The 10,116-nt window shown below is 60.3% G+C and overlaps 2 protein-coding genes across 3 annotated transcripts; both read right to left on the bottom strand.

Annotated features, from left to right (window-relative positions):
• Positions 1-4: 4 nt before the first annotated feature.
• MYG1 (MYG1 exonuclease) lies at positions 5-5,614 on the bottom strand. The gene is made up of 7 exons (XM_002711127.4): positions 5,359-5,614; positions 5,118-5,230; positions 2,924-3,083; positions 867-1,019; positions 612-734; positions 349-530; positions 5-222 (listed from the first exon to the last, which is right to left on the bottom strand). Exons 1-7 carry the CDS (start codon positions 5,563-5,565, stop codon positions 24-26), a joined length of 1,137 nt encoding a protein of 378 aa, XP_002711173.2. The 5' UTR covers positions 5,566-5,614; the 3' UTR covers positions 5-23.
• A 195-nt stretch (positions 5,615-5,809) lies between these two features.
• PFDN5 (prefoldin subunit 5) lies at positions 5,810-9,599 on the bottom strand. Of its 2 annotated transcripts, XM_070052292.1 has the most exons (7): positions 9,442-9,599; positions 9,161-9,263; positions 8,968-8,999; positions 6,756-6,830; positions 6,569-6,674; positions 5,984-6,075; positions 5,810-5,908 (listed from the first exon to the last, which is right to left on the bottom strand). In XM_070052292.1, the coding sequence occupies exons 1-6, from the start codon at positions 9,511-9,513 to the stop codon at positions 5,999-6,001; spliced, it is 465 nt and encodes a 154-aa protein (XP_069908393.1). In that variant the 5' UTR covers positions 9,514-9,599; the 3' UTR covers positions 5,810-5,908; positions 5,984-5,998. The 2 variants fall into 2 exon arrangements, with proteins under 2 accessions (XP_069908393.1, XP_002711060.1); XM_002711014.5 differs by having other exon boundaries at positions 5,810-6,075.
• Between the last annotated feature and the right edge of the window lie 517 nt (positions 9,600-10,116).

Raw genomic sequence — 10,116 nt, 5'->3', positions numbered from 1 at the left:
TGAGTCCATATGAGATTTAAGTTTTATTTGACTGGGGGACTCGTGGGAGGCACAGGTGCTGGGCGCTGGGCCAGGGTGGCACGGGCCATGCTCAAGGCGCCCTCTCGGGTGCGGTGTCCACCAATGAAGCCGCTGGCGTGGACGAAGATGCAGCCAGGGATCCCGCTGACTTGGTCCAGGGCCTCGTCCCGAAGTCCCCGCCACGGCTCTGGCAGGGGCAGCCTGCGAGTGGGCAGAGAGAGGGAGCAGGTGAGAGCACACGGAGGCCTGGGGGACTGCAAGGGGTGCAGAGCAGAGGCCAGGCTGGGACAGGCCTGACGGTCTGCCAGGGGTCCCCTGGGGCCTCACCGGCTTTGGAATGAGTGGGGCTCCTTGGGCACACACTGTACGCGCCACTGTCCCGCCTGGTCAGTGTAGATGACAAAGGCGATGGCTACTGGTGGGCACAGCGTGGACTCCAGGTGGTAGAGATGTTCTTTCCAGGGGCATCCGCCTTTGGCCAGTTCCACTATCTCCCCACTGGGGTCCACCTGCAAGGAAGCTGGGGCGTGGGCTCCTGCCGACCACAGCTGTGGGTCCGTGAGTCACGGTGTTTCTCCCCAGGCGTGTACCTGGAGTCGCTGGGCCAGGGCCTCTTCCACCAGGGCCCGGGCAGGCAGCCAGCTATGCTGGTAGAAGTCCAGCCGCTGCAGGAACTCCTCCCGGACCAGATCCATGGCACGCTGGAACCCCGCCTGGAACGGTGGGAACCGCAGCGGAGGCGCCGGCCCCAGCTCAGAGCCTCGCGGGGGCTCAGGCGCCAGGGCTCCCATCCCGCCCAAGGGCCTTGCCTGGCTCGGGCTCTCTGCCCTGGGGACCCTCCTTACCTCCGTGTCTTGGTTGGGCTGGTTCCAGGTGGGATTCAGCCGAGCCACCCGGGCACTCAGGGTAGTGGTCAGTGCGTATCGGGGCTCCCCCTCATCCCACTGCGCAATCCCATTGTCCACCGCGTCCACCTCCTCCACGAAGTTCTCATACATCTATGGCGGCAGCGGGGGAAGGGCTCGTGAAGATGACACAGGAAGCCTGTGTGAGGCCTCCTAGGTTTCCAGGGTGGCTACAGTGGGTCACGAAGCCTCCTGCTGGCATCTCCGGGGAGGAAGCTGTGGAGTCTGGGGCCAGAGAGCTCAAGGTGCTGGGACAGGAATCAAGACGGCCTGGTGTTCAGTCCACTGCACCACGCCCAGGCCGAGGGCGGCGGTGGAGGCAGGCAGTGGCTGCTGGCTCCCACAGGGCAGGTCACAAGTTCTGGAGGGGTTTGGTGGGCGCGGATCCCCGCGACTGAGGGAGGCAAGGTCACTACTCGGGGGGCCTTGCGAATGAAGTGCAGAAGGCTCTGGTCAAGACAAACTCTGGGCCGGCGCCGCGGCTCACTAGGCTAATCCTCCGCCTTGTGGCGCCGGCACACGGGGTTCTAGTCCCGGTCGGGGCACCAGATTCTGTCCCAGTTGCCCCTCTTCCAGGCCAGCTCTCTGCTGTGGCCTGGGAGTGCAGCGGAGGATGGCCCAAGTGCTTGGGCCCTGCACCCCATCGGAGACCAGGAGAAGCACCTGGCTCCTGCCATCGGATCAGTGCGGTGCGCCGGCCGCAGCGGCCATTGGAGGGTGAACCAACGGCAAAGGAAGAGCTTTCTCTCTGTCTCTCTCACTGTCCACTCTGCCTGTCAAAAAAAAAAGACAAACTCTGCAGGAGAAAGGACGCTAGACTGGACGTCCAGAGCTGGGGGCAGTGCTGTGGCTCCTGCTCTTACTTATGAACAGATCTTCCAATTACGGGCATGTTCCCTAAATGGGCTGGGCCAGGTTGAAGCCAGGAGCCACGAACTCCATCCAGGTCTTCCATGTGGGTGACAGGGGCCCAAGCACTTGGGCCATCATCCACTGCCTTCCCAGGTGCGTTAGCAGGGAGCTGGATCAGAAGGGCACAGCCAGGACTCGAACCAGCACTCCGACATGGGATTCTGCCCTCGCAAGTGGCAGCTTAAGCTGGCTCTGCTGCACTCCTGGGCCTTAAGATAAGTTATTCCAAGAGTTTTAGATGTGTTTTATGCGCGCCTGCCCCACAAGATAGGCCTACGTCCACCCCACATAGTGTCCGGGGAGGGGGTGAGGAGCTCCTCCGGGCACGGCGCCTGTGTCCAGACCCCAGCCTGATGCTTGGCTAACACATGGCGCAAGGGCGTGGGCCTTTTGGCACTGCGGGTTACATCCTGCATCCCACAGTGGTGTGCCGGTTTTTCAGTCTTAGCTACCCTACACTTCCGATCCTGCTTCCTGCCCATGTGCCTGGGAGGTACCTGAGCCCCAGGAGATCTTGCTCCTGGCTTTGGCCTGGCCCAGCCCTGGCTGTTGTGAGCATTTGGGAAGTGAACCTGCAGATGGAAGCGCTCTCTCTACCTTTCCAACAACCAAGTAAACCTTTTAAACACAAAACTTGACTCTGGTTGGCTAGACGCCCCGTGGCAGTCTCCGGCACTGTGAACGCTGGGTATCTGGAAACTAACTTCACCTGTTCCCGTGTCTTGGCTTTTGGAACACACGAAGGCTGTGTCACACGAGGCAACAGGTGGGGAAGCGGAGGCCTGAGCAGGGTCAGGGAGCCCCACCTGCGGGCACACTGGTGGAACCTGAAGCTACTCTGGCAATCAAAGCCTTCAGGGCAGCCACAGCCTCTGGGTTGGATGTTTCCATCTTTTTCAGGTGTCAAGGGAAAAAACAAAAAAACAAGCAACAAAACCCCGGGAAGTGCCGCTTGCTGGCTTCCACAGCCTTTCTCTGTGTTATGCATCCACTCTCAGCCCCCAGGAAGCAGGTCCCTGTGGCCAGTGAGGTGAGCCTGACTGCAGCGGGGCGAGTGCCGGGCCGCATCTGTCTCGGGTCCACACCTTGTCATAGAGGACGCCCACCACGTCGTTGTCCTCAGTGGTGCCCAGCAGCTGGGCCAGCAGCTTGTGCCCGAAGTGCAGGTAGATGAGGCCCGCGCTGCTCAGCTTGGTCTGCCAGGGCTTCCCGGGGCACAGGGAGCTCATGGTCTCCGTGAAAGACCTGAGGGGCACAGGGAGGCGGGCAGAAGTGGAGCAGATGCCCGCCGGGGGTGGGGACTGGTGCAGGAGCTGGGAGGAAGCCCGTCTGCGAAGGCTTGGGTCTCCTCAGGGGCCAGCTGGCTTCATCTCCAGTCACGCATTCATTCCACAGTGGTCTATTCGACGCGAACTGCATGCCAGGAGACAGCGAGGCTAAAAACCAAGACCCTGACCTGGCCTTCCTTCAGGGTCCGAGCGAGCGAGCGAGCACTCTGGCTACAACTGAACAGGAGCAGGGAGGGGAGCGCCTGCGGGACAGTCCCCAAGGCTGGGTTAGCGGGTTTACTGGACAGAGGGGCACAGGAACAAGCATTCCAGGTGAGGGAGCGACGTGGACGGTGGCTGAGAGACCAGTCCCTCGTGGCGCTTGGGGGTAGCGAGGAACTGGCCAGAGAGGAAGCCGGGCAGCGGGTCAGGCTGCGCTTGGGATGCAGCACACAGCACAAGCACTGAGTCCCTGCCTCCCACGCAGAGCTCCTGGCTCCTGGCTTCAGCCTGGCCCAGCCCAGGCAGCTGAAGGAATTTGGGGAGTGAACCAGCAGGTGGAAGATCTGTGTCTGTTGCTTTGCTTTTCAGATGAAAAACAAACAAGCATTAAAATAAAAAACCGCAGGAGGGCAGGTAGGGGCCAGACCATGGCAGGCCTTGGGTGCAGTGTTCTGGACTTTTCCCGTGGACGCGGGGGAGCTGCTGGAGGGGCGGTAAGTGGGCAGGTGTGTGCCGGAGCTTGGCTGGCGTGGAGGTGACTGCAGTGACACGGGTGGGACCCAGGCAGCCACGACACGCACAGCAGTGGACAGGGAAAGGGTGCGACAGACGCTAGGGGAGAAGCCAGGGCAGGCATTTCTAAATACCAGTCCAGCTTCCAATCACCTGGGGAGCTCACTGATGCCTGTTTAATGAGTTCTGTTACTAAAGACTGAGTCAATGCAAAATAATATTCACCAGGTACAAAATACAAAACGGTACAACAACTGGTGAGACAAAGTTGGGAAAGAGGCAAAACCGCATGCCCCGTTGATGCACAGCTGTGTGAACCTACACGGCAGCACGGGTACGCAGGTGGGCAGCTGTGCGGGCTGAGGGTGCTGCCTGGAATGCCCACACCCTGTATCGGAGACCCGGGGTTCAAGTCGGCTCCACTTCCCACCCAGCGTCCTGCTCACACGCACCCTGGAAGGCAGCAGGTGACAGGTGACGGCTTGCCTACTGGGTCCCTGCCAGCCACCTGGGAGACCCTGGCTTCAGCCTGACTCAGTCCTGGCTGCTGTGAGCACCTGAGGAGGGAACCTGTGGTTCCGGGAAGGCCTCTGTCTTTCAAAGAAAAATAAAACAACAAAATCCAAACAAAAAACCCCAAGGGTGTGACGAACACAAACTTCAGGCATCTTTTGCTGCTGGGGACAGGGAAGGCGGTCACAGGTACGGAGGTGGAGGTCACGGTAACGTCTCAGCTCTCAGGTTGTGAGGCTGGCTTGTGGGTGTTCATGTTCCGTTAGATATTCTAGGAGCGCTGTACAAACACCAGTGAACCTCAAACACACAAGCAAGACCACGTGTGAGAGACAAGCGGGCAGGACGGGCAGGGGCGACCCCGGTCCGCTCCCAGGTAGGGGCAGGTCCAGCAGCGGCTGGCAGAGTGGCTTGCAGGAGCGAGGGTGGGCCGAAGACGGGCTATTCTGAGCCGCAGCTAAGAAGTGGGCGCGCCTGAACAGCAAAGAGCAGAGACTTAGAATACCTTCACGGGCCCTCAGGGACAACCACTCTTTAATTCTTAGACACAGACAGGGACAGACCGACCTCCCACACGGGTGGCAGGGACCCCGAGCACTCCCGGAATGGCCCGTGGGTGTCCAAGCAGCGCCGTGCCCGCCGCCAGCCCCCTGCCCCTGGGCTCTCAGGACGGCGGCGGCGGCTCGGCTGAACCCGAGCTTTAGGCTGGAGCGAAGGAAAGAGAGACCGGAAAAAGTAACCGCAGGAACGCCCATGAGCCCACCTCTGGTGATGATCGTATCGGTGTCTCTGCGGGTCGTACTCGCCACCCACGTCCACCACGATGTCACACGAGGCCAGCTTTTCGGGGTCGCGCGTCCGCACGATCTCCGCATCCTGCGGAGAGCACAGCGGTGAGGGGGCGGCCGGGGGTCGCACGGGCACGGGGGGGCGCTGGGTCTCCGGCTCGGCTGCCTGGGCTCCTAGAAGGGGCGGGTCCCAGGGTCGGTGTCGCGGCCCCGCACCTGGTACTCCGGGAGCAGGCGAAGCAAGGCGCACGCCAGTGCCTCGTCGCAGTGGAAGGTGCCGTTGTGCGTTCCGATCCGGGGCGGCGCCATGAAGCTGCGACGCGGGCGCTTGGGGGCCGAGACGGACTCCGAGCTCAGCATGCAGCGCCTGGCTCGCAGGGGCGGCAGCAGCGGGAAGAAACCACGCAGAAGACGGCGGCTCATGCAGCTCCCCGCGCCGGCGGGGGGGCGGGGACAGCCGACCCGGAAGAGGAAGCGCCCACGCGGTTCCGCTTCCGCTCGCCAGCTGTTCCCACGAGTCCGCAGCTCCCCGCCGCGTCTGGGGTGCAGCCTCGCAGGTGAACCGCTCGCGCCTACTCGACGGGCTCTGGGGAGCGGCCCACCTCACTACCGCCCCCTCCCATCGCACCACCGGCCCCTCGCTTAATGCAAGAACAGCTCAACATTCTGCCATGGCAGCACATTTATTAACATTAAACATAAACATAAGCCCCTCCCCCACCCCGCCCCCAGCCAGGCCCCAGAGTCCTGGGCCCCGAGGCACCGCCTGAGCTGCTCCCAGTCCCCCGCCCCCGCCCCCCCCCAGCCAGGCCCCCAAAGTCCTGGGCCCCCGAGGCATCGCTCCTGCAGGAAGCGATCAGGCCTTGGCCGTGGCCTGGGCTGCCCCCAGAGCTGTGAGCTGCTGGATCTTCTGGCCCATCATTTCCATGACAGCTGTGGGGAGAAGGCGGGAGTCGGGTGCGGCTGGGGGACCGACTACGGTCGCAGTCATGCGACCTCGGACCCCGCGGCCGTTGTGGGGGCGCGCACTCAACATTTGAGTCCACCACGTGTGGGTCAGTGCGCCGGTCACTGGGGTGACAATGGACACTATCGATGCATGCGGATAACCAGAAAGTTCTCGTGTGGCAAGGCCGCCCCAGTCAGCACAGCTGTCAGTCCTGGCTGGGAGTGAGGAGACCCCGGTCCCAGGGACAAAGCCCTACCCCACTCCAGGGAGTTTGGTTGATCTGCAGTGGGTGACCCTGCTAGGCAGCCAGGGTTTCAGTTGCCTGCATCTGCTTCTTCGGGCTGTGTGTTCCTTTACCTACACCTCACTCCACCTCCCAGCAGTACCCAAGCCGCGACGGGACGGCCTTCCGACGCGGGGATCTGGGCAGAGGGGGCGCCGCGGCTGTCCACACCGCCAGGGCTGGGCGGGGCTTACCCTGCTTCATGGCGTGCTTCTCCTGCAGAGCCGGCTGGATCTTCTCCATCTGCTTGGTGAGGAAGTCTATCTTCCTCTTGAAGAAGTCTTTGGCGTCCTCAGCTGTCTGCAAGACCAGAGGGGAACGAGGGGCTAACCGGAGACCCTAGACCACATTCTGCATCTTCCCCAACCTCGCCCCACTCACCTTCTCCACGTAGTAGCCAGTGCCCACGTCGATGAGCACGTGCTCCACGTCGTGCAGCTTGCCAGGGACGTACATCTGCGAGGCAAGGGTTAAGGGGAACCAGCCCAGCATGAGCCCCGAGTCCCTGTGGGCCAGCTGCTTGGCCTCCTACGGCTTCTTTCTTTCTTTTTTAATTAATTTATTTGAAAGGCAGAGTTACAGAGAGAGATCTATTCACTCCTCAAGTGGCCGCAACTAGCCGGCTGGAGCTTCTTCTGGGTCTGCAGGGGCCCAAACACTTGGGCCATCTGCTGCTGCTTACCCAGGCGCATCAGCAGGGAGCTGGATCAGAAGTTGGCCAGGACTGGCGCTGTGGTGTAGTGGGGCTAAGCCTCCACCTGCAGAGCCAGCATCCATATGGGTGCTGGTTCAAGTCTCAGCTGCTCCTCTTCCAATCCAGCTCTCTACTGTGGTCTGGGAAAGCAGTAGAGGATGGCCCAAGTGCTTGGGCCCCTGTACCCACGTGGGAGACCTGGAAGAAGCTCCTGGCTTCAGGTTGGCGCTGCTCTGGCTGTTGCAGCCATTGTGGAGTGAACCAGTGGATGGAAGGGCTTTCCAGTCTCTGTCTCTCACTCCCTCTGTCTGTAACTCTGCCTCTCAAATAAATAAATGTCTTTTTTTTTTTTTTTCTAAAGAAGTGGAGCAGCCAGGACTTGAACCAACAAAGGCGGGTGCTGCAGGCCGTGGGTTAATTTGTTGCACCACAGTGCTGGCCCTGACCGTCTTTTTTTTAAAACAAACCACAAGGGGTAAGGACTGAGTAATCTGGAGGCCTTAGAAATATGCCTGAAAGCCAGTGCTACAGCCCACTAGGCTAATCCTCCGCCTGCAGCGCCGGCACCCCAGGTTCTAGTCCCGGTTGGGGCACTGGATTCTGTCCCGGTTGCTCCTCTTCCAGGCCAGCTCTCTGCTGTGGCCCGGGAAGGCAGTGGAGGATGGCCCAAGTGATTGGGCCCTGCACCCGCATGGGAGACCGGGAGGAAGTACCCAGCTCCTGGCTTCGGATCGGCGCAGTGTGCCGGCCATAGCGGCCATTTGGGGGATGACCCATCGGAAAAAGGAAGACCTTTGTCTCTCTAACTCTGTCAAAAAAAAAAAAAAAAAGAAAGAAAGAAAGAAAGAAAGAAAAGAAAGAAGAAAGAAAGAAAAAAGAAAAGAAAAGAAAAGAAAAGAAAAGAAAAGAAGAAAAGAAAAGAAGTATGCCTGAAGCCCCCAAAAGGCAGCCGCAAAGATGCTGGCTCCTTTTGGAGAAAGCTGGCTTGTGCTGGAACTCTAGCCCCGACTCCATCTCCCGCCCTCCAAGCGATTGTTGTAACTCCTCCCAAGGACTCCTCGGCAAAGACTGGATTTGGTGATGGTCTCCCCCTGCCTGGAGTGGACCCCGTGAAGAGCCAGCTTCATGTCCCCTCATCGTCCCCCATCACGAAGTGGCTCATGCCCATTCACTGCTACACCGCCGTTCCTGTGCCCTTTCCCAAACGCCAGCTACGCACCGCAGGTTCGCCACTGCCAGAACCTGCTCATTCCAGGTCAACCCCCAGCAGGTGAGCCTAACCCAGGCTCCTTCCAGCAGCTGAGGAATGGGCCACGGGGAAAGTGAAATTTAGGGTTAATGAACAGAGCCAACCTCCCTGTTTAATACTAGCAAAAGAAGATCAGCTTTTTCTTCATATTCATGGCCTCTAACAGCATGGGGGGGAGACCACAACTCTACATACCATATCCCTTGGCACTCAGAAGGCATGAGCTGGATGTCGACCTGAGGCTACGAAGTGTGTACAACAAGAGCCCTCTCAAAATCACTGGGGGGAGGGGGTAGCCAGTAAAGCCGCTGCCTGCAGTGCCGCTTCCCATGTGGGCGCAGGTTTGAGTCCCGGCTGCTCCACTTCCAATCCAGCTCTCTGCTGTGGCCTGGGAAAGCAGTGGAAGATGGCCAAAGTCCTTGGGCCCCTGCACCCGTGTGGGAGACCCGGAAGAAGCTCCTGGCTTCGGATCGGCACAGCACTGGCCATTGCGGCCAATTGGGCAATTAACCAACGGATGGAAGGCCACTCTCTCTCTGCCTCTCTCTAACTCTGCCTTTCAAATTAAAAAAAAAAATCAAGGGGGAGTTCTACGGTGTCCGCCCCGCCCCCGGGAGGCGGCGCGGTAGCAATCCCAGTGGAAAGGATACGGAACTTGTCAGTGGGACGAGCAGTTCTTTCCCTGTGAAAGCAATGAAGACAAACAGCGTGGGCAGGCTGGCAGCCGTAAAGGGAGTTCAGAGCCCGGCAGCATGCACAGGGCGCGTGCAGCGGCGCTCAGCGCGCAGCGCCCGGTCCTCTCGCCGCCGCGGTCCCCGCGTTGCCCGCTCCTACGCCGCATACCCTCGTTGCTCTTGTTCAGCACGTTCAGACAGTCCTTGGCTTCCACGTACTTGGTCTGTACCACCTTGAGCTGGGCGATGGACGTGGACAAGAACTCCACCTCCTACACGGGACGGGAAAGCGGGGCCGGCTGAGGACCCGGGGCCCGAGAGGGGCGGACCCTGGGAGCCGGGGAAGGGAAACGGCTCAAACTGGAAAGGAACGGGGTGGGGGGCGAGAGGCTGCGTGTGGCCGACGGGATGTGGAGCGCGCGAAAGGTGTTGCTCGGGCTCCATCCCCACCTGATCCAGCTGGTTCTTGAGCATTTCTAGCTGCGGCAGGTTCAGCTCCGTGATGTTGATCGACTGCGCCATGTTGGGACGGAGGAGTAGCCGAGAGGAAGCCGGCCGCGTGAGCGACGCTCTAGCCGTCTCCTGCGCGTCTCTATGGCCGTGCCCGGCGGCCTCGCTGCGCCGGACGTCTCTATGACCCGCAAGGGAGGGAGGCGCTGGAGCCGCTCAGGTGCACCTTGTGTTGAGAGTCACGGGATAGTCTAAGCCTAGTCCAATAAAGTTGTAGCAAGCCATGATGCCTGTCCTCCAGGAAGTTGAAAATCCTGAAGTGCTCAGGACACAGCCACAATCCTGTAAGGCAGCGTGTAAATCTAGTGACCGACAGCTGTGTGCGTGGTGGGGGGCAGCTGGTCGGGCCCCTTGTCCCTTGTCGCAGAGGAGCATCATGAAAATGCTGCTTGGAGCAGACGCAGGGGAGAGTCTGGAAGTGGAGAGGATTAAAAAGCCGCAGTCTGAACGTCACACAATAAATGTTTTGTGAACTGTGAAAAATTGAAAAAAAAAAAAAAAAAAGCCACAGTCAGCCAACAAGCATAGCACAAGGTGTCACTCCGTAGCATGTGTTACCTGCGCTAGCTAGACGGAGCCTGGAACGCCATCCTGGTCGGCCGCATTGGGTGCTGG

The sequence above is a fragment of the Oryctolagus cuniculus genome, chromosome 11 (genome assembly GCF_964237555.1).
Source record: "Oryctolagus cuniculus chromosome 11, mOryCun1.1, whole genome shotgun sequence".
In the NCBI taxonomy this organism is placed as follows: Eukaryota; Metazoa; Chordata; class Mammalia; order Lagomorpha; family Leporidae; genus Oryctolagus; species Oryctolagus cuniculus.
The sequence above is the reverse complement of the archived record's forward strand: the minus strand, read 5'-3'. Positions and strand labels throughout refer to the sequence as shown.